General features: G+C 38.3%; 3 protein-coding genes across 5 annotated transcripts in view; 1 reads left to right on the forward strand and 2 right to left on the reverse strand.

The window, feature by feature from the left end:
- The window catches only part of LOC106947202 (transcription factor 7-like 1-A), a 9,764-nt gene extending 9,440 nt beyond the window's left edge, over window positions 1–324 (reverse strand). The window contains exon 1 of the mRNA XM_015032024.1: window positions 127–324. Coding sequence (XP_014887510.1) covers window positions 127–143 — 17 coding nt within the window. The 5' untranslated portion in view covers window positions 144–324. The remainder of the gene's footprint in view (window positions 1–126) is intronic.
- A 7,034-nt stretch (window positions 325–7,358) lies between these two features.
- On the forward strand, window positions 7,359–18,427 carry LOC106947216 (interleukin-31 receptor subunit alpha). The gene is made up of 16 exons (XM_015032069.1): window positions 7,359–7,541; window positions 7,670–7,723; window positions 8,062–8,118; window positions 8,204–8,312; window positions 8,416–8,570; window positions 9,602–9,744; window positions 10,609–10,747; window positions 10,846–10,934; window positions 11,052–11,259; window positions 11,912–12,097; window positions 13,823–13,954; window positions 14,662–14,823; window positions 15,394–15,537; window positions 15,614–15,695; window positions 15,778–15,859; window positions 15,946–18,427. The coding sequence occupies exons 1-16, from the start codon at window positions 7,460–7,462 to the stop codon at window positions 16,402–16,404; spliced, it is 2,283 nt and encodes a 760-aa protein (XP_014887555.1). The 5' UTR covers window positions 7,359–7,459; the 3' UTR covers window positions 16,405–18,427.
- A 353-nt stretch (window positions 18,428–18,780) lies between these two features.
- srek1 (splicing regulatory glutamine/lysine-rich protein 1) overlaps window positions 18,781–23,274 on the reverse strand; it is a 13,451-nt gene continuing 8,957 nt past the window's right edge. For 2 of the 3 annotated variants that reach the window (XM_015032070.1, XM_015032073.1), the window contains exons 10-11: window positions 22,845–22,959; window positions 18,781–19,839 (exon numbers count right to left, since the gene is read on the reverse strand). In XM_015032070.1, the coding sequence (XP_014887556.1) occupies window positions 19,690–19,839; window positions 22,845–22,959 (265 nt within the window). In that variant the 3' untranslated portion in view covers window positions 18,781–19,689. The remainder of the gene's footprint in view (window positions 19,840–22,844; window positions 22,960–23,274) is intronic. The other variant, XM_015032072.1, reaches the window with a different exon arrangement.

A 23,274-nucleotide genomic window follows, 5' to 3' on the forward strand; every position in this document is an offset into this window, starting at 1 on the left:
TTTACTTAAGTAAATTTTTTGAGTACTTTCTCCACCACTGGTTGTTTTAGATGTTACAGAGTCCTAAAAAACAAACAAACAAACAAACAAACAAAAATCTCTCTCCCTCTCCCTGTGAATACTGACCTGATGTGTTCAGACATGATCTACTTCTCTATCCTAACCTGCTCATTAAAATATTCTCCAGGTTTGATTTCTTCGAGCTATGAGGCTAAAAAAGCTGTTCGCTCGATGAAGGCTCGCAAACTAAATGGTGAAGGTGAAACATGTCACTCGGATCTTTGGCTCTGTGACTCAGGTTCCATGGATTGCTTCTCGTGATGTCAGCTTCTTCTGCCACTCTGTTTCCAAACCCCTCAAGGAACCAAGATAATTTGTTTTGCTTTAAAAAAAATTAATGTGAAGCTGTGTTACCAACAACAGCACGATCACAGAACAGATGATTTCTGAATAGACTGATAGTTTACCATCAAAAAAATGAATTTAATGTGCAACTTTATAAGTTGTTTGGGGGACAACAGTGACTACTGAGCCTCTGTTGATACAGTGATCATCAACACATATTTTAAGAAGTAGACACCCAAAAACAGTGGTCTGTCTCTCTCTCTCTCTCTCTCTCTCTCTGTCTTTTGGGTCTGAAAAGTCCATTAAAAACTTTTCAAACTCTAAATTTCTTTGCATTACTTCTTGTCACCACTAGATGGTGCACTTACAAATAAAACGAAGGCAGCTTGTTTTGTATGTTTTGCTGTGCTGTCCCCTGTTTGGATGAAGATTATAGATAGAAACTTTATTAATCCCTTTGGGATTAGTAAAAATTAAAAAAAAGTTTATTTCATGACAATATTTAAGTTTTAGTTCAGCTTTACATTTTTGCGAAAACGTAACTCGGGAGATGGTGGAAAATCTGTGATGCCGTGGGCCTGTTTTTTTTTATTTTTTATTTTTTATAGTAAAATAAAAAATAAAAAAATAAAAATTATAATACCATAAACTCTGAGGTATTTGAAAACAGGTGTTCTTCCTGGGCATGTTGAAATCTGAAGACAAAATAATAATAATAATAATAATAATAATAATAATAATAATAATAATAATAATAATAATAATAATAATAATAAATGTAGTAAGAAAATTTTACAATGACAAGAAGCATGACTGTATATTATATGATTACCTAGTTATTTATCCATGTCATTCCTTAAATGGAATAACTATAAAATAGCCACACATTTTATGTCATCCAAATGATTTAAAACAAAGAAATTCAATTAAAATATTTTATATATTAATTTTACATATATTTAGCCACATTTGCAAATATATTCACAAAAGTAAATAAAATGAAATCTAAGTTTAAATTATAGATAATCACCTTTAAGTATTTTTGTATTCATTCATGTTTAAAATATGCAAACATTTGATTGGTTAATCTGTTAATTCTCAATCCAATTTTTGGTTGTTTCTGTTTTGTTTTTGTTTTTGTTTTGTTTTTTTTATGTTTTTTTTATGTTGTGAGAAAACATGGAACTACTGGAAATTATTCAGGCGCCTTTTAAAGCAGACCAATTTATGAAAATGCCAGCGGCGGCCATGACCTACATTAGTTTGTTCTCTCTGAAGGTATCCTCAAAGTCAAACTGCAGCAGCACAAAACGGGGCGTGATCAAAGCAAGAAAGAAAAAAAAAACTGAGAGAGAAACACATGTCACATTTCAACTCTGCTTGCCCACAAATGACTTATAGCACACGGCTGATCTTAAACATGATAAGAGTTAAGGTGGGGAAATTTACATTTCAGAAAAACATGAGTAGGCACACACTCGCTCGTTTAGCGGAAACCAGCTTCCTGTCAAGGAGATCTCTGAATAGTTCACAAATTTTAATCGTAAGCGATTAAAATTCAGGTTATTTTTATTTTTTTGTTTCTCTGTTTAAATCCCAAGAAAAATCCTTTTCATCTTTTATTTCGTTAATCACTTCACCTGCAGCGAAAACGCAAAAGAAAAACAAAATGAAAATGTTGCTTTTTTTCAGATAGTGAAATGTTACAGTAACCTGTGGAGATTAAGATGATAATAAACAGCATTAATGACGTTTTTTTTTATACCGACTAGCTGAAGTTGGCGAGGTGTGAAGTGAACTTCCTGTGTGTTTCCAGTTCATTACAGAAAGAGGAACATGCAGCTAATAGTGCTAGAAGTCATCTTGGTGTTTTTCTTTTTTTTTTTTTTTTTGCTTTCCTAAAAGTGAACACATGATAACACACTGCTGCACTTACATGTTTTAATAGAGGTGATTATATGCTGTCACCTCTGAGCATACAGTCCCACTAATAAGATTCTTCTTTTTATACTTTTCTGAGGAATACACACATTGAACACATGGACTGGAGGTACTTGTAAGATGCTTAGACTAACGTTGTGTTTTTTCAGGATGAGAGTTAGGAGACTCAACGACTTGCTGTGGTGGGAACTGCCAGAGTCTGGTCCTGCTGCCTCGTGAATGTGCCATTTTAGAAGGAAATTCAAAACAATAGGTCGTCCCAAAAATATTATATGATCCCAAAAATATATTTGCAATTTCAGGAAATCTACATAAAAAGACAGAGAACCCTCCCGCTTACTCTGATGCCCATCCTTTCTGTGTGAACTAAGAATAATTCTCACACCTGGAATGACAATGTCAGAATCGTGAGTGCGACCCCCCCCCCCCCACCCCCACCCACCACAAACCCCAAACCCCTTCTTTTTGGCATTTGAAGAGGGAAAACTCACTTACTGTAAAGATTGAGTGGTGTACAAGTGACTCAAACGCTGACTTTACATTGAGTGGCAGGAAAGCACACAGGTTACTTAAAAAAGCAAACAAAAAATACTTTGACACAACCAGGGGAACAAGCAAGTACAAACAATCATAGGAGCTGTAAGTGTAATAGATCCTCAAAAGTAGTACTAATCAGACACAAGACCTAGGAAAAAGTAAAAACAAAACAAAACATAAAATCAAGGAATATATACAAAATCAACCTTCCAGACCTCTCAGGTCTTCTGGTTCTGGTTCTGATCTGCATCCAGAACCAGAACCAAACAAGGAAAAACAGCATTCAGCTTCTATGCACCACAAATGTGGAACAAACTTCCAGAAAACTGCAAAACAGCTGAAACACTGAGTTCCTTTAAATGTAGACTAAGAACCCACCTGTTTACAGCTGCCTTTGTATCATAATTAATGAAACACTGACCAACATTCTGATGTGTAATGATGGCATTTGACAAAAAGTAGTTTACCATGTTTTGTCTTTTGTCTTCTTCTTTTTTTTTTTTTTTTTTTCATGTTTGTGTTTTTTTGATGTAAAGCACTTTGACCTGCCTTGTTGCTGAAATGTGCTGCACAAATAAACTATGATATTTTGGGGTGAATCATTTTCAGTTCTTTCTTCTTCTGCTTTAAATAGACAGTATACAAACCAACACGGTATCACCCCCGTGAGAGGATGCAGCGACAGCTGCAGATAACACTCAGCCAGGCTGAGAACGCTATGAATACATTTATGGTATGAAGGCAAGTTTATTGGAATCACACATTTCATCAACAGGGCAATTCAATGCAATTTACACAATGAAAATAAAATAAAACAACAAATAAACAACCAAAAAACATTATATTGTGGTGGCAGGAAATGTAAAGAAAAGTTGAAATGCAGACCAAAATTACTGATGCTCCAGGTGATAGAAGACCGACTTTGTAATCATCTTTATGTGACTGGGAATGTTCAGGTCTGAATTCATCACTACATCCAGATTTCTGGCCTGATCAGTAGTTTCTAGCTTTAATAACCATGCATGCTGACTCTTAATCGTTCCTCTTTAGGTCCAAAGATAATAACTTAAAGTTATGGCCCATCCAGTGATTTGCATTTGCTCAATATTTGAACAGGTCCGTAGTCACCTGGTGACATCTTGATGTAGAACTGTGTATCATCTGCATAGTCATGGTAACCCATTTGTTATAATCTGAGCTAATGGGAGCATGTAGAGTGGATATGAAATACGAGGGACACAAACATGGAACCTTGGAGAACCCCGCATGTGACTTTAGTCAACTCCAATAAAAAATATACCAATTGACACAAAGGAGTACAACCAGCCAAGTACTGTCCAATCCAGCTCTCCAGTTGCTTAATTGGACCTCAGTGGTGAACGCTGTGCCGAGGTCCAACAGAACCAGCACTGTGGTTCTTCCACAGTCTGTATTTATATGGGTGTCATTGAACACAGTCTCGGTACTGTGTTGAGCAAGGAGACTGGACTTGGCTACAGTTAAGAAGAAGCTGTCTAACTGTTGAAACAGCTTTTTCATTAAACCTTACAGTTGAATGGAAGAATGCAGAATGCATCAGGTGGATGGTCATAGGGAGATTTATCAAGATGGTAAAGAGTGCTTAAGCTAGCAAGTGCTTACCATTCTTTTTTGGTTCGATCTTTCGGACATGATTCTGCTGCACAACAAACTGCACGGTTTGACATCTTTCAGTAAATAGAGTCAAAATGTTATATTGAACTCACACAGCTGTTTAAGTAGCTTTATACATTTAATTTCTGCTTTCCAAGAACCTCTGGGTCAACCGATGTCTGTCGAAACATATGTTGCGTCAGCATGTAGCAACAAGGCTGTGCTGATAATGCAAAAACAGACAGTGTATTATAGCTCTTTGTAATTTTAAAGTGTTTCCCATGAAGCGGTGACACATTTGTAGGTGATGCAAAGTCTTATCTGCTAGTGCTGAAGCTCGATCTGAACTCACGTATCATAATTTTTCTGACAAAAAAAAAAAGGTTGAAGACACATCAAACATGTTACCGCAATGAACTGTGCACCAGAAAAAAAATCCTCTCCTTTGATAAAGAATGATAACGGATGTGATTATGTGAACATCAAAGCTCCTTCCTTATGTCAATTAAACAGTATTTTCGCCTCAGCTTGCCTTCAGGTCACTCAAGTAACAGAAGCGATGCACTGACTGGAGGTTAAAAGTAACAGAAAGAACAAACAACTCACAAAGAGCAAAAAAAAAAATCAGACAACAGAAGAGCAAAACCCAGCCACCAGATATACCAAGATAAACTTATCAAAACTCAACGCAGAAACCAGCACATACAAAAAGAGCGAAGTCAGAACAAGATAATGACACATTCTAACATCTCCAGAGCAAAGCATCAGACTTACTGGGAAATGTTCTCAAAAATGCACAATTTGGTTCATTTAATAGGTTTTACTGTGAATATTTTTGACTATTCAGTCGTCATTTTAAGTAAAGGTGCTAAACAATTTTCTCTGCATTGAATCAAATGACATTTGAAAATGTCAGAGGGAAGGGTGACAGTTTGAGTCAGATGATGTTCACAATGTGGCCTAACAAGACCTGATTATTAATATAACTGGTAAAACCTCTGGAGGTTTCAGTGCACCATATTTTGACAGAGTGTTGGACAAACCTTTCAGTTTGATATTTGGATACCGATCTGATTTGCATAATGTTGTGATCAAGAGCAGATATAGTTATTGACAGTACTCATTATTTTACAAATATAAATAATTATGGTTAAAAAAAAGCCCAGCTCATTTCAGTGAAATATACATTAAATCGTATTTATATGGAAATGTTAAGTTTTAAGATATATTTTTTTTAATTCAAAATGTTATTTCCATGGACTGCCTCCCGAAAATATAATTCCACCATCAATATAATTATGCAAATATATATGTATGCTTTTTTTGTGAGTGTAGCTACTCAGATTAGAAAAATACACACTTTTTGTAAACCAATAAAAAAATCCTACTTGCAAAAATGTTTTAAAATAAAACATAAAGTAGCATAATGTAACACAGAAACATGATGCAAATTAGAGACTATAAACCACATAATGGAAGGGGCAGAGGGCTTGAGTGCCAACCAAGAAACGAGACAAAAAAAAAGTGTAATTTGATGTTATTAACAAAATGCTGTGAAGTCGATTGAATTAATCGATATGCAAGATGTGTTAAAGGTAGAATGCAAAGGTTTTAAAAACAGGCATGGAGAGAGGTGACAGGATGACGAGAGCGTTGTGGTTGACTTGCTTCGCAGGAAGGCGGTGTGTAAAATTAAATTCTGCTTCTTAAATGTTGGCTCAGAATATGCAAATTTAATTTCATGCTGTATCTTATTTTTGTTTTGTTTTTCTTTTTGCAGTTTTTTAAACCGCAAACCTCTTACGTTCAAATTTCTCTATTCTCTTTTCTACTTGCAACAATTTTTGTTACTAAATGTGCCTGCATGAGTTATTGAGAGTTGAAAAATTTCTTATAGTAATGATAGTATTATTTTTAAATGTAGAAGTTGACGTAAATTTACAATTTATAGCTTGACTTTCAATCAAATAGATATAAGTTAAAATGTTTCTACCAAAAAAACAAACAAAAGGAAAACAAATTGATCATGTTTTCCTTTTTGACGATATACGTCAAACATCGTGTACCGCCAAACTTCGAACAAGCTAAACCGGCACGTGCCACACATAAATAACACATAACATTGGGAGGGTTTGATTGACTTCATACATTTACTGTTTTTTGCAGAATGCAGGAAATGACCTCTTCTCCGCATCTTTTCTAAAAGTTCCAGAGTTCAACAAAGTGCGGTCTATGCAGGAGGGAGGAAATTGCTGTTGTTTCCTAAAACAATTTTTTTTCCCTCCATCTTCTCATGGAGGGAAAAAAATTGTTTTAGGAAACAATTTTTCCTAAAAAAAATTGTTCATGTTAGCGTGAGCTAACATGAAAAAACTGACTTTCTGGTTTCATCAGGAAAAATGTGTATTTTTCAACTGAAATTTCTTCTTGATTCTTTGAAAGCAAAACGGGGCGTGAAGGGATCCTGACCTGACCGGGCCAGTAAAGTCATTTGGGTTCTCGGGTTTGATCACAGAAAGAGTCTTTCAGTAACTGTACGCACAGGAGTTTCTGAAAAGCTGTCTGCAACAGTTCAAACACACATTCAGCCTTGCGAACAGAAACTTTACAGTCATTACATTTGAGAAGGTTTTTTTTTTTTTTTTTTTTTTTGCAGGTCACACTTGTTATGCGCAGAGGCCAAACGCTTTTCATGTCAAGTGGTTCTGTTTTTGGGAAAGAAAAAAAAAAAATTAAAGAGAAAGAAAAAAAAAACGTGTTATTTTTCAGAGCTACTGTTTCTTGTCAGTTTGTGAGTCGTCCTTACAGTGTCATAATTCGTCACCGCCCCTCCACGCTATGCGTAAAAAAAGAAAAAGAAAGAAAAAAACTCCCCCAAAATATTTCCTCCTCGTTCAGTCTCAGCAGAGCAGCGGCTCTGTGCGCAGCGCTTGTGAATGGCAGCGGGCGGTGGGTGTGAGATTTTTCCCAAACCCACCATCGTGGTTTCAGCGTGTCGGGCACCATGTCGGGTCGTGGGGTGCAGAGCGGCGAGGCAGAAACAAAATGCTGTTGGCTCGGAACCTACATGCATGTTCTCGTCGTTGGTAAGACACCTGCAGACTTTTTCTGGTCTTCTTGAAACATTTCTGCGCATTAAAAAAAAAGAAAAAAAAAGAAAAGAAATAAACTGCATGACTTATCATGTTTTCATTAACTGTTGTTTATATTAAAGGGTTGATGCTCGTTCTCTGTGCTCCAATCTTCACACACGTCCATGTTTCTGCAGGTAGGACTTAGTTTCTTTCTTTCGCGGAGTGTAGCTTGTTCATGAGGGTGATCTTAAACGCACTAACGTAACTTTTGCTTTGCATGTGTTCCGGTAACAACAACCTTTTTTTAACAAGCTAGTTAAGTTCCACATAGATGCTGGTAAGGTGCGAGATGAGAAAATGTGATAAAGGCGTGACCATAAACTCTTTGTGTATTAATTTTGATTCAAAGTGCTTTGAATTTCCTGACTAGTATTTCTTGTATCAGCTGTGTTTTAGCTGAGTTGGAGGAGCTTTGTACCAAATGACAGACACCTCTCTGATGTGTCTTCATTCATATTTTATGTTCATCCAGAAAGGTGCAAGCCAGAGAACATTTCAGCCAAATACCAACACTGTGGGACTCACCAAGGTGAGAACAGACGTCCTCATCTCGTCAATCGGTGCAATCACATCAGAGATCGGCAACGTTGTGTGTGGTGTTTTTTCTTTTAAAGATGGAGTCCATGATCTAGACTGTTTCCGTAAATCCAAGACCGATGAGAAATGTACGTGGGAATCCGGAAAATATGGATCAAAGAGCTACACCTTCATCTTACAACAAGCGTATGCCACAAACCTTTCCATTGTGTTTTTTTAAGCAGTTTTTTCATTGAATTTTTTATTTTTTTTGTAAAAGTCCATTTCTTTCTCATTTCTGTTTTTGCAGAGACAAACCTCATTGTGTCATTTACTACAACCTAACCGAACCCAGTCAAAAGCTGAAAATATTTGACCTCAACTTTACGGTGGAGGTTATTGAAAACAATGCGGGGACGGCGAATTGCACAAAAGCAGTTTTCAGTGGTTCAAAAAAGACTCTGAGTAAGTCTGAGAAAGTGTATGAAAGTCTGTGTGTGTATGCGTGCGTGGGTGTGGGTGTGTGTGTGTGTGTGTGCGCGTACATATCACTCTCTTTCTCTCTATATATACGTATATGAAACGATGTGTTTTTGGTTCTCCATTTTCATACCGCTGCTCTGCTGTTTGACTCACACGCACTAATAACTTGACAGAAATCTTTAACCCATCAGTGCAACAGATCATTTTCTATTTTCCAAAGTTGGCCAAAATAGTTGCATTTTCAGATAAATGTAACTTCTGTAATTTAGTCCTGTATGGACTGACTGAGGGGCCACTCAGTACGGAAGAAGCCATCGCTAGAAAAAGTTTGTTTACGGTTTCAAAATGCCCACAGAAAGAAACCCTGTGGTATAATTAAGCTGAAGTTTAAGCACTTGGCTATACTGAGAATCCATTTGGATGAAAAACGAAGAAGTCAGCAAACCATAAGCCACTACATGAGAACTGTGAAGTATGACGACTGCAGCTTCAGGTTGCGTGGGTTCTTTGCGGCAGGGGGGACGGGTGCGCTTTATGAAATAGATGACATCATAAGAAAAGAACATTATGTGGAAAATTTCACACAGATTCTCAGGATATCAGCAATGAGGTAAAACTTGGGCCTCAAATTGACCTTCCAAATGAACAATGGTCTTAAGCATACCAATAAGTCAGATGCAACACAACTTATGGACAAATAAGTCAATGTTTTTGCGAGGCCATCACAAAGACCCGATCTCAGTCTCACAGAAAACGTGCAAGCAAGACAAACCTGATTCAGCTGCTCAGCTTGTAGGACGTCTTTGTAAACAAAACATTGGACCTATTTTATACTGTTCAATGTTTGATTCTCCAAACCACAAAGGAAATGCAAGTAAACTTGTGACGTGAAAAAAAATAAATAGAAAAAACATAAATGGGCAAATAGAAAGAATGTTGCTAATCTTAAACAGAAACAGCTTAATGTCAGACAGTGAGAGTTTTATTATTTTTGTTTCTTTTCTCTACTTCAGAGCGGTCCTGCGGGCCTCCTAACGAAGTGTTGCTGTCTCGCACACCTGGGGCGCTGCAGGTGAACGTGACCTGGCTCAAAGAGGACGGAAATAACAAGATCTCTGTGAGATACAGAGCGCTGGGCAGCCACTCGTGGAACGAGGTCAGCATTAATCGCCCGCTCACAACTGCCGCAAACCGTGTTTTCGGAACAACTATCCGTCCTGACCACGTAACATCAGTTAAAAACAAAAAGTGAAAGCGATAATATTGTAATATTGTGATATCACAGCTAGCAGGTAAATAACTGGACTAAACTTTACTTTATATTTAAAGACTTTATAGGTGTACGTGTTTGAACTGGTTTGTTTCTTAAATGGAAATGAACTTGATACATTTTGTGCTTAATGTTTTAAGTCTTAATATTAGAGCTTTCAAGAAAGCAGAAAGCTTTTACTGTTTATTTGTCAATGTCTAAATGTTGGAACTGACTTTTGCTATACAATGAAGAGTTTGCTTAAACTCTCACTATCCTCTGCCTTCTGCTTGTGGTTCTACTGCCATCTACAGAAATACACCACTTGGTCTAAAAACAACCAATCAGAGCCAGGAGGAGGGTCTTAGTGCTGTCGATTATGCTCATGTACACGCTGTTCATATGCTAGGTCCCCACACGGGAGCCTGCAGTGAATGCTAAGGCTAGTTAGCATGGCCACCGATGATGGCGGATAAACTGTGGCAGGTTGAGCAGCGCATACGTGAGCCCGATTGACTCCTCCTCCTGGCTCTGATTGGTTGTTTCTGATCGGGAGCAGTGCATTTCTGCAGATGTCAGTAGGACGACAGGAAGGAGGCGCAGGAGCTCCGTTTTTTCACAAATTATCTGTCTCGTGTTACACTGTCACAACATAGTAATGTGTAAACATATTCATTATAAAAGTTCTACACTACAGCGTTAAAGTTATCAAAATGAATCAAACCTGGTTTGACTTGTTTCCAGCTCACTGATTTCTGCCTTTGTTCACAGACTGTAGAGTCTCAGCTTCCAAACACAGCCATGGTGGAGAAGCTAACGCCCTCATTGGTCTACATTGTCCAGATACAGTGTGTGACTACTGCTGAATGCTCACAGTGTCCACGGAGTAAAAATTACTACGTCCCATCAGGTGAGGACTGACTTCAGATTGAATTCAGAAATCAAGTAAAGCAGTAAAAATCCAGAAAATATTGAAAATATTGACTACGTCGAATCTCTTTTTTTCAGAGCTTACAACTCGACCCATCCTTGTCAGCGCCAAATACACCGATATTATGCAGAAAACCGGCTGCCGGTTGATTTCCATAACCTGGAAGGTACTTGCACACCTTGAATCAACGCAGTTTTAACACATCCTAAAAAATAAAAAAAGAAAAGAAAAGATAGTAATGAGAATGACACGGTGCTGAAACGGGAGTTGTGCTGTTTGGTAGTTTCCTGTCAAAGATCTGTACGACGGCTACAGAGTGACCGTTTGGAAAGAGTCCGGAGAGCCTCCGCAGGCGCAGCTGACCACCTCAGAGCCGGAGATCAGACTGATCCTCTCCTACTCGGCGTACCGCCTCAACATCAGCGCTTACAACAACGCGAGCGTTTCGCCAGCTGCCACCCACGTCATACCACAGCACACAGGCGCCAACAGTAAGAAAATCACTTCTTTTTTTTGTTGTTGTTGTTTTCAAATGACAAACTTATAAAACCTAAATTATTAAAACTTACTAATTTGGTGAATTCACAAACAGGGTGCAATGTGTTATTTAAAGCAGGAAACAGAATTTCATAGGGAAATGAAAATTAAAACCGAGTTCAGAACCGCAAGAAGTTTTTGCGTTTTGTGTGGGACAGACAGACTGTGGCGTTAAAGCATTAAGGACATGGTCTGCTCTGTACATGGGAAATTATCTTGATATCTTATGTTGTTGATATTAACAATATTATCATTATTATTGTCATTAATGCTAGTAGAGCTACTATTAGTAACACTCTTACATATGGGAATATTGTAAGCACATCATTGAATCAATACTTTGATGAATAATCAGAGTATGTTGCTACAATAACTTATAAATAGGAAGAGATCATAATTGTGATGTTGCTGGAGAAGCGGTAAATTTGAACACGTTTATATTTCTACCCACTGCTTTGGACGTTTATCACCTAGTGTATGGCCGTCGTTTCGTTTTTGATCTGTAGCTTTCAATAAACATCGAAGTACAAACTCAGCAGATTGTTTTGGTTACTGAATGAATGACGCCGTGGCGCCGTAGACCATGACGAAACTTTGAATCCGCAGTTTTGGGAGACAGGAGGCTGAATGTGACAGTCCACAACAGCACGGCGTTCACGATCCACTGGAGGCCCGATCTGATCGAGAAGTACGTCTGCTACGTGGTGGAGTGGATGAAACAGGGACACTCGGGATGGTACCTGTCCTTCTTTGAGGACGCCATTGCCAGGAAGACCGTTTCCTCTATATCAGGTGGGTAAGCTGTTCAAACAAGCGAGTGGTGGGAAATTTAGAGAACGAAATTTGACACAGAGTCTTTGCTTTTTGTCGCCTTTCCTGACCAACTACACTGCAGCCTTAACGACCGTAAGCCTTTTGTTGCACATGTGCAGAAGGGAGCGGTACTCACTCATCCGGCGCTAGCATGCGTCACGGTGTACGTTAGGGTTACAATTAAGAATAATTTAAATAATCGATTAATCAATTTTTCAAACGATTAATCAGAGAATGGCACATTCTACGGATTTTTGATTTAACCTCTTTAGCAAATTTTTTTAGAAATACAAGTAAATGCAAATAAACAAATAATTAAATTACTTTTAAAATGTAGAAAATAAAAACTGCATTTCCTAAAATGCAAAACCAAAAGATCCTTTGGTAAATCGGAACCGGGTGCAGCTAAAGCTAAAGCTGACATATTTACATACAAAGCTATTTTTATCTTAAATGCAATATAGTTTTTGAACAGTTTTGGCTTAATTACTCTAAATTTGTTTTCTTTCTGTAAATGAAAGAATGACCATCTTGAGTAGTCCAGTTAACGATTAATCAATTAGTTGATTATTACTTCAATAATCAATTAATCCGATTAATCATCTCAGCCCTGTTGTGTATCCATCCCTCCATCCTTGACGATCATTTCAATAATCAATTAATCACAATTGTCGCGATTAATCCGATTAATTGTTTCAGCCCTGGTGAAATGATTCAGTTTCACTGCTGTTGGGTCTGAAGCGGTCCCGACCAAAGACGTGATGCGTGTCTGGATTGAGCTGAGGTTGTGTTTACTCTGAGTGAGCGTGTGGAGCCGTGTGTGTGTGTGTGTATAGTGTGTGTTACCTATGTTAGTCTTCTTTTGCACACTTTTATTGTCAAATACAAAGTTCTTGCTTGAATGAAAATAATTTTAAATATAAATTTCCATGTGCTGTTAGCAACTAACGATCAAAATACTTTACTACAGCAAGGACATTTAAAACTGTAGCCTTTACTGGACAACATGCAGTATATTAGATGAAGTGTCTAAATACACCTGATATGTTTGGAATAACGTTCATGTTTCTTAACAGCAGAAGGTTTCCAATAACATGTCTTTCTTTTGGTTATGGTAAATACCCCCCCATCGTCTTCATTTCCTTTAGTTGTTTGTTTTTCTGCCAAACTAAATGGAAGTGAAATGGAAAAGATGATAGGAAGTCCCGTTTTGAACTGCTCACTTTGAAGTGCTTTGCTGAAAGAAGCAGCCGGTGGTGGGGAAAGACGTGCATCAGCGTGAAATCTGATCTAAATCAAGTGTTTATTTTTGGTCTGTAGGTGAAACACAGAGGGAGAATCAAGTGTTAACTATATCAAGGTTTTTCTTGTTTTGAATATTCGCAACCGGTATGAAACAAAGTTCCCTTCAGATGTCCGTAGCTATGTTTTATTAGAGCAGTTTTATTGACGTTTTGCACATTTTCTTCATGTGGATTTTCACCCATAACTTCATTTATGAACTAATATGGTTTGATTTTCTGGTTATGTGTGCATCACCCAGGTTGTTGCCAAGATCTGATGTGTATTTTACATTGATGGGCCTTGTTAAAAATATTCAAACTGAGAGACATGTTGACTTGAGACATTTAATACTTACTTGCTGTAAATTGAATGGCCAGTCTATAATATAACCTTTTTTTTTTATTTTTCAAATTACTCCAGAACATTTGGAGCCTTACACCAGGTACAGAGTCACTCTGCATTTGCGACCAAACAAGAACACCTGCAACATGAAGTCCATCAACAACAGTGAGAGCACCTACGGGACTACAGAGTTTTATCACACTGAAGGATGTAAGTCAGATACCGCCTGCCAGGGGCGTTGCTAGGTTTTAAGAAGAGGGGGGGCTCTGCCCCTACAGAATGCACAGGATGTCTTTTAATTTGTGTTTTATTGTTATGTGTTTTTATCTGTGCTTTATGAATACTGTACAGCACTTTAAAAGCAGATATTAACTGCCCTAAAGTGCTTTGCAAATAAAATTTGACCTTGACATTTCGTAGTAGGCGAGAACAAAATCTGTCAAACAGCAACAAAACAGAGAAGTTGCTTTTCAGTATTCAGCGTAACAGAAAACTCTTCTACTGTAAAATATGACAGTTAATGGAATTAAATCATTGTCTTGTAAATGACGCCAAGATAGTTCTAATTTTCTGTGGCTCTACACCTAAAATTGTTAGAAAGCCTCTGAAGAACACTTGTGCAAACTTTCACACTTGTATCATCTTCCGAACTTAAATATAATACCTTATGTGGTTATTTATATAGAATTTGCAGGCAGTTTTTTGTAAAAAAAACCCCCCAAAACAAACAAAAAACACATTATTCCAGGGAGGTTTTCGAATATTTTAGGGAGGCTTCAGCCCCCCCGAAAACAGTCCTAGGGTCGCCTCTGCTGCCTGCACTTTTAAAATTTTATCTTACAATCTGAGTATATTTTACAATTATAAAACAAAAAAAAAATTCACTTTACGTGATCATGTCTTGGAATCGCCCACAGCTCCTGTCGGCGCCCCAGCAAACGTCAGCTTCCACAACGTGACGCTTAATTCAGCAGTGCTCCAGTGGTCACAAATCCCAGAGGAAGACTTGAGAGGGTTCCTGCTGGGTTACATTATCTACTACACTGAGCATCATTACCAGGAGACGAGCACAGCGCACAGTAAGGACCAATCATATCAAACCAAGTGATAGCTAGGAAGAGTTTTAGCGAAATAAACATGGCGCCTTCACCTTCATTTCTGCTTTGTCCTGTAGTAGATTCACCAATATGTTTCTAACTTACACGGTGTCAATCAGAATGGTAAATAATTTCTTGAGCATGTAATTTGTTGACACAGACGCTGACCCAAAAGCACTGCTTTTGAACTCTAATTCTGCCAAACTGAAAAGAATGAGTCATAACTAGTCTGGTTTTCAGCTAAGTAGGGCAAAGTGCATCATGCTAATGGGCCTCGAGAAACAACTGTGAGTAATTATGAATGGAATCTAGACAAAGGGAAATTTGTGGTATGTTGTTTGCGAAATCAACTTCAGTTGAGGTAAATATCCCGAGTGCAAGCCCAATACCAAATGCCAAAACGGAGACGGTCGGTGTCAGAGAGCAGAGCGCGCTCTGCATTCGAATGCAAAATTTGTTCCCAGCAATGCTGCAGCAGAGATTCCTGTTGGTTCGTAGGTAAATACCCAAGCACCAGAAGCACAACTCAAACAAAGTCCCATTTTGTCACAGATATAACGGTGGATCCGGGTTCTACCAGCTTTCACATGGAGGCCCTCAAAAGTGGAACGGCGTATCAAGTCCAGATATCTGGTTTCACATCGGCGGGCGAAGGAATCCGAAGCATTCCGAGTGTCTTTAAAACGGATCCGAAAGGTTATTTGATTAGTAAGTTTTAAGACATTTATTCTTTTGAGCTGAAGTTTGAATTTTTATTTTGTTCTTTGCACAGTGAATTTCAGCATCAGGGTCGCAATCGCAGCCTTCGTAGTGGTGGTCTGTTTGCTGGTATTTGGGTCTCCGGTGATAAAAAGGTAAAACATTTATACCCTACTTCTGATGGCAATAAAGTTGAACAGCAAAACACAACATTACTCATACACTGACTGTGCCTAGGGTAAAAGCCATTCTGTGGCCAAGGGTGCCCAACCCTGGACACAGCAACGCAGTGCAGAAAATAGAGAGTCCCGGACAACTGGTAAATGTGCATTTCTGCTTTTCTTTTACAACTTTTACAACCTTAAAGGAATGCAAACTGTTGATGATGTACCATCTTCCACTCAGAAACTCCTGGAGGCATTAGTGACTCTAAAAGCGGTGGAGGAATGGGACACGAAGAGTTTCCAGATTCTAGAGAGGGAAGCCGTGATCCCGCCTCAGACGTTGTCGTCGATGCTGCCGCATGTCAGGACCTGCGAGGACGACAGTCTGGAAATGGCTCACGCCTGGAGCGAGAGGGACGGAGACAGCGCGGCAGACGATGATGACACAACGGACACTTTGCTGGACACACAGAGGACACACTTCCAAAGCTCACCTTTTACCTTTGCAGGCGGTTATACGACGATGGAAATGTTCCAACAGTTCACCCCGCAGTGGATGACAGAAGGTGGCTCAAACACACCGAGCATCGAAGGCGAACCGGAGGACTTCACTGCGTTAAAGTCTATGAGATTAGACTACGTAAGACAATTTAGCACCAGTCCACCGTCAGACAGTGAATTTACACCAGCCCTGGTGTGAACGCCACTTCGGTTGCCTTGAAAGTCTGGTTCGTTTGGGAAGGTGGTCTCTGGTCTGCCTACAAACCTAGGTCTCCGTTCGGTTGAAGTGAACTCTGGTGCGGTTCGAATCCGTATGTAAACGCCAAGTGGACCTGAGACGGCTCCAAAAGCAGGAAGCGAACTATATCGCTGGGCATATATTACCTAAACAAATGTGAGAGTTTAGCACTAGCGGGAGTAATGCCTTGCGGTCTTTTACCAAAGACAGAGGAGGAATCCTACAGCAGCTAAATTTTGACTCAAGTCCATTTTTGTTTACATTTTACGAAGAAGAAAGTTGCACTCATGTTTTCTGTGGAGACTTTCCTGTCGTTTTCCCTCAGTGGGATTTGGTGTAGCGCCACCACAGGCGAGGAGGGGAACAGGTTTTTCAAAGGGTTTGGTTCGTTTGAGCCGAAAATGTAAATGTTGCAGTTTTGGTCTACCGGGCTACCAGTTGTGAAAATTCTGGTCATTGTTGACATTTATTAAAATGTTTTGTGTGAGAAATACACACACAGACACACATTCTTGTACTTTATCGATCTGAGGACCTCCATTCACTTTATACGTATGAAAAATATTGGATACTAGGTCCAAATGCTGTAAACTTCAACAAGCTCTAAGTAGTACAATAAATGCTAGTTTACAATTAGTGACATGTAGAACAGAAACAACCAGGCAAAACATCTGAGTGGAAAGTCTCTTTATTCAGAGTTTTTTCAATCAAATAAAACATCTTAGGTTCAAACCAAAGAGTAATATGTACATACATCCGAATATTTCAAAAACTATTTTACTGAACCAACATCAACTCGTCCAATTTCCCAGCACAAAAAAGTCCTCTCAAATGCGGAGAAGATGAGCACATAAAAAAAGTAATAAAGTACATGTTCACATATTGGCAGATGAGCTTGAAACGATTTAATTCTGACATTTGAAGCTCATTACTTCTGACAGATGTGTTAAGAAAAAAAGACGTAAACTTTTCAAAATAGGAACTGGATCTGTTGCCGTTTTGCCACCATGTTTGAGCACTCATAACTACTGCAACACATTAAATCACAGAATAAAAGGATAAAAACATCCCATGAACAGTTAGTCTATTCCGACAGCCCACAATACTTTAATATAAGATCTTATTAGTTTTATTCGTAAAACATCCAAATGAGTCTCAATATTTTATTTGCTTGCTGTACAATCGTGGTCTAGGCACTTTTTGACCCTTCTGTGCTTCCATACGGTTTGTTGACCTGCGAGATTTCAGTTTATTTTCCCCCATTTCCAAAATAAATAAAAAAATCAGCCCGTAAACTTTTTTCAGTCATCTTGTTAACTGAAAATATTTCATCCCTCAGCGTTACGATAGAAGAAAAATCAAACATGGTACACTGAAATGTTGCTGTGGCAACATAGAAATTGACGCAATGATAGCTATGCGAATGAGGCCTACAGCTAGACAAAAGTTGGGCCAAACACCTGCAACAACATACTGTCTCATAATTATAGCTCTCTGAGTTATTATTCAATAATAATATCCTGAAGGACAACAGAGTTCCTGGATGGTGCAGAAATGAGGCGCAAAAAGCTGGACAAAAGGACACTTCACAAACCTCAGACAGAAATCCTCTCAAGTGTCCACAAACAAGAAAAAAAATAAATAAGCACTTCAGAAACCTGTTTTCTTTAGCCTTGTAGAAAAAAAGTCTTCAGTCCAGTTTACATCCTTACAGGAACAGGAAGGTCCTCACACTTCTAGCGCTAACAAGTCATACGCCTGTGTTTCTCCGAATCAGCTAGATGGGGGAAGCTTCCGTTGCAGCCACACCACTTTCTTCTGGTTATTTATTTAGTTTTTAACATTTATGGTAAAAGTTGGCCGTTTTTAGTTAAATTAAGTTTTTATGTTTCTTTTTTTATTCTACAATTTTGCACATCCTTTTTGTTTGAAAAGGTCTGGATCAAACCATTCTTTCCCTCCTCACCTTTAAACAATCACTTAAGTAAAAAAAAAAAAAAAGAAATATTAACTGAAATGAGATTAAAGTTGTTAATGTCGATGGATTTGTTTTTTAATTTAGTAGCTTTAAAATTTAACTATGGATTCCTGACAAATATTTGACACAACACACAATATATAGCAACAGTTCTGGTGAAACTACTCGCTACTGATTCTAATTAAAACTATATATTAAAAAGGCCAAACACACCAAAAAAAAAACAAACAAAAAAACTAATTTTTTTGATTGACCAAATTGATCCAGGTTTTGTAGTTGCAGATATAAAAGTTTTCCTTACCTGAACAGATAGTTTTTTTGTTGTTTTGTTTTTCTTATATCAAAATACTTCTTGCTCCTTTATGATCCCACTCACATTTATTGACTAAATAAATAATTAAGACAATAGTCAATATACAGTTTTTATGACTTAAGCAGATTCCTGCTGCACATGTGGTTTTGAGAAGTAAGCACAGGCTGGTGACTGCCACCAAGGAACAAAATGGCTTTCAAATATCACCGCTCAAAGTTTCCTAACAGTGTTTGGAGCTTAGAGTGATAGTCCTGTACACTGCCAGTCAGCTAGCTGAAAGAAGACTACTAGTTTTTATTTTTTTTCTTTTAATACTTTGAAAAAAAAAATAGCAGTTTGGATTTTTGTAAACATGGAAAGAAAAAACGATTCGGAAACTAGATGAGTTCCAGCCATCGCTGTTACCGGGGCAACACTGTTTCTAACCAAATGTCGGCTTTTATAAAAAGAATTAGATCACGTTTCCTATTTTCATAATTAGTATTTTTAATCTGTTACTGAGGAGGAATTTATTTAGAGGAAAGGGTTGATGTACCGGAGCATGACTAAACACTGCCAGTCTGAGAGGCATTAATGAAGCTTACAGATAAAATCCAGAGTTTTACCAAATAACGTTGACCGCAGCCCCGATCGCCTCTTCGGTTGGCTCCAGGTTTCCACACGCGCTGGTCGATCTCAGCAGCTTTTGATTTTCTTTCTGCGACATCGCGTCGTCCGTCGGAGCCGCTTTGAAACAAGCGCCGCCGTCGGGATGACGCTGACGTGCTTTTATCCTGGAAGGTTGTGTCGAAGCACCGTCTCTCCTGTCCTCCGGGCCGGAAAATGAGCTCGACGTCAGAATCCTCGGGTTTGCAGCGGGAGTTCGTAACGCAAAACGGAAGAAACTCGTGATGAGGCGACAGGTGGTGGGAGATGACGCGCGCGGCGGGACGAGGGAGACGCAAACGGCGACTGTTCACTTGGTGGCGTTGCGGCCCAGAAACGCGGCCTCCTCTCTGTGAGTTTTGTAGCTGCCGTTGTGCTGGGCGCGCGGTGATGATGTCGGAGTGGCTGAGCCTTCCCTGTCGCTCCCGTACGCCGCCTTTTCTTCCCTTTTGTAGTCCTGCTAAATGAAAGAAAGTCAACGCTTAAAACAGGACGGAAAGATGGCTAAATGCTGCTTTTATTGCTCTGAAATGACTACATTTTGGATTTAAAAAAAAAAATAAAACACCTGATAAATATTTATTTTAATAGTGTACAATAATTTATAAATCACTTTCCAACCAAAAACAAAAACTCTGACTTCATTTGATTGAGTAATTACATATTCTGACGATTTGATAAAAAAAAAAACTGGCAGATTTTTTTTTTACCCACGTAACCCTCTTTTATACAATAATAATACACAATAATAATAAAATTATAAAACACATTTTTATCATGGTAATAAGCAAAAAACTTGTATCATAATTAGGAAAATAAAAATTTTAGTGCCTGGAAGGCAAAAGCGCTGCATCCCTTTACTGAATCTGAACCAGATGAAGCTGAAATTATACCACTTGAAGATTTTTAGTTAAGACATTTACAAACAAAATTTTTTTTATCTTAAATGCAATATATATATATTTGTACAGTTTTGCCTTAATTACTGCTACAAATATGTTATTTAAGCAAATGGTCCTTTTTTGATTCTGCATACTCTAGTTAATAATTAATCAATTACTAAATTAGTTGATAATTATTTTCATAATCAATTAATCCGATTAATTGTTTCATCCCTAATCAAACTGGCAAACAAAAACTATCACAGCATAAGTTTTAATTACAAATATCACTTCTTTGGCCTCTTGACTCGACAATATTGGCTCATGAGACAAAAAGTTTGGACACCCAGAGCCGGAGGGGAGAGCCGCTGGCCGTGGCTCAAGAACGACTCCCTTACAAGAATTCGACCGGCCATTTGTAAAAACTCACGACACTGACTGAGTTAAGGACAGTGTCCTTTATTTGTAAGGCACTTCACATGATAAAAATGTCAAAGTGCTTTGAGGATTTAGCAGCTCTGGATTGTGGTGATCTCAAAATGAACCTTATATGTTTTACAGCCCTGTTCAAGTAATCTGACGATATATTATTTTAATTACACTGCACAAACCCAAAGTCACTGGTAGATTTCTTCACTTGCAGTATGTCTTTTTATAGGGCAAAGAATACACAAGTGGAACAAGGAATTTTACTAACTAAGTCCGAGTCTCTGTGGAGCCACAGAGGCGAGTCTGGAATAAATTAAGCCTGAAATGGCGTCAGAGTTAACCTGATTGGATTTGACTCATTGAAATTTGACAACAGATTCGTGTTTACCTCAAAAACAGAACAAACAGTTAGCTGCATCACACTCCAAAAAAAAAAAAAAAGCTGTTAACTGTTGTACGTGACAAAACTGTGTGCAGATATGACGAACAGAGCCCTGCAACATGAAGGCTTTTTTTTTTTTTTTTTTGTGGGCATGTTTTCAGCCGTCTAAGATGTTCAGATTGTTATCAGATCAGATGGAACGACGAGCCTTTCTTCAACTTGTTTTTTCTATCAACGCTATCGTTTGGGTTGATCTGGAACTGAAGTAGGTTAGTTGTGTGGTCCCATCTGAAACGACCTAAAGAGGAGTGGAAACATTTACCACTGAAACGAGATTACCTAGAGTTGGTGGGACGGGATGGAGATAGAGCGATGTGCTGCGGTCCGACACTCTGGCTCACTTATCTCCCCTCTCCTCTACTCTCAGGTTTGCTTCAGAGCGAACGGCATGAACGGTGCTTGTCAAACGTAACATTTCAAAGCGCATGGAGTCATACCGAAGTTGAAGAACCACTGAGAGGCAATCTGGTTGTCTAATTTGTTTAAGTGCAACTCGGTCACAGAGCTGCAGCACTTCCTGTTCGCTACTACTTTTAAATGTATTTTTATTTTTTGCCACCGTCTCATTTGGTTTTGTTTTAGAGTTGTGAAACGATCTCATTGGCTAAATATATTCAGACACTCTCAGCGCACTGCGTTTGTTTTTACACTCTGCACTTTTACTTGCTTTGCTGTCCAAATGTTTACGTTTGAGACACTTTAGACTTTTTCAGTAAAAACAGGAAGTGCAAAACAATCATTTTAATTTTACATGAGATGAACCAATTTGTGGGCGAACGCATCAACTCCCAAGATGCAGTTGAAGTTGAATAAAAAAATAAATAAAATCAGGTGGAGGTTAGGGGTTGGCAATTATCTCTTATTAACTGTCTTAAAATATTTTGATTTATTGTTATCTCGACAGTATAAAAACAGTATAATCAGAAGTCCTAGTGTTGCTGTTGTCTCCACTGTTCCATGAGATAATTTATAAATATCATTACATTTGATAACATAATAAAATAAGGTTACTGTTTGGGATTTAGTGATATAAATCACACTTTTTTAAGTAACTGCCATCCTAAAGAAGTCTGTTTTAAATGAGAATGTTTTTCAAGAGCAATATTTGTGTTTGTGGCCCAATCCAGGCACATCCACACTATTACCAAAAAAATAAGTAATAAATAGTTTAACAATTTTTATTGTTATCACAATAGTACAACAAAATGTGATAACATTTTAAGTTCATATCACCCGCTCCTGGTGGAGGTTAGGCTATAAATGGTGATAATCTTGTCATTTTTGCTTTGATTATAAACTATCTAGGAGCCACCATATTGTTTTATGTAAAAGCCCATAAAAAAAGTCACTTGGTCAAAATTGTTACTGACAGGTCAGACTTCAAGAAAAAAAAAGAAGTCAGCACTGACTGTAGCAAATTCAAAACTACTGGCAGGCCACAAAATTAGTTAGTATTTTTAGGTTTAGCTGCTCAATAATAAACACATTTCTTAATGAAATCTGTATATCATTAAAGACCCGAAACATAAAAAAGGCTTTGGACTTTTGCCTTATTAAAAGAAAAACAGACAATTTCCAAATTCTTGACTTGTGCTCAGGGGTCAAACAAAATCATTTGAAGGGCCACAATGTGGGGAGCCACGTTCTACTAAACTGCTCATCCTGTTAAGGGGATAGCAGATGGGTTGGTGAGAAAATCGCGAGTTGTTTCACCTTGGTTGTCTTGGATTTGCTCTTTATCCGCTCCTCGTCTTTGCGGCTTCTCTTCCTGGACAAGGAACGCTCCTTCCTGTCTCTGCTGCGCTCCCTCTTCTTCTCCCGTTTACTTCTAAAAGAGGCCAACGGAAACAAATGAACAATGACAAATAAATGAACCAAACAACGCATTAAATGACTCAGGTGCTGCTGAGAACAGAACCAGAGGTTGACGGACTGACCGTTTTGGTGAAGGTGACCTCGCTTTCCTCCGAGGGCTTCTGGACCGATCCTTGCTCCTCCTTTTGTGGCCTCTAATAGAAAAGAAAAATTACATTTAATAAAAACAGTAAGTAGGACAGCCAGACAGATTTACAGAGAAGCAGCAAATGCAAATGAGGTGGATTAGCAGAACTGGCCAACAACTGATATTATCATCTAGGACATG

The sequence above is a fragment of the Poecilia latipinna genome, unplaced genomic scaffold, assembly GCF_001443285.1.
Source record: "Poecilia latipinna isolate Pla-1442-1.1 unplaced genomic scaffold, P_latipinna-1.0 Scaffold229, whole genome shotgun sequence".
Classification (NCBI taxonomy): Eukaryota; Metazoa; Chordata; class Actinopteri; order Cyprinodontiformes; family Poeciliidae; genus Poecilia; species Poecilia latipinna.

Bases quoted from the DNA above. Each gene is read 5' to 3' on its own strand.
- LOC106947216 (XM_015032069.1), top strand. From the start codon at position 7,460: ATGTCGGGTCGTGGGGTGCAGAGCGGCGAGGCAGAAACAAAATGCTGT. The intron at 8,313-8,415 runs GTATGCCACAAA...CTGTTTTTGCAG, and splicing joins ACCTTCATCTTACAACAAGC to AGACAAACCTCATTGTGTCA. The intron at 11,260-11,911 runs GTAAGAAAATCA...TTGAATCCGCAG, and splicing joins ACAGCACACAGGCGCCAACA to TTTTGGGAGACAGGAGGCTG.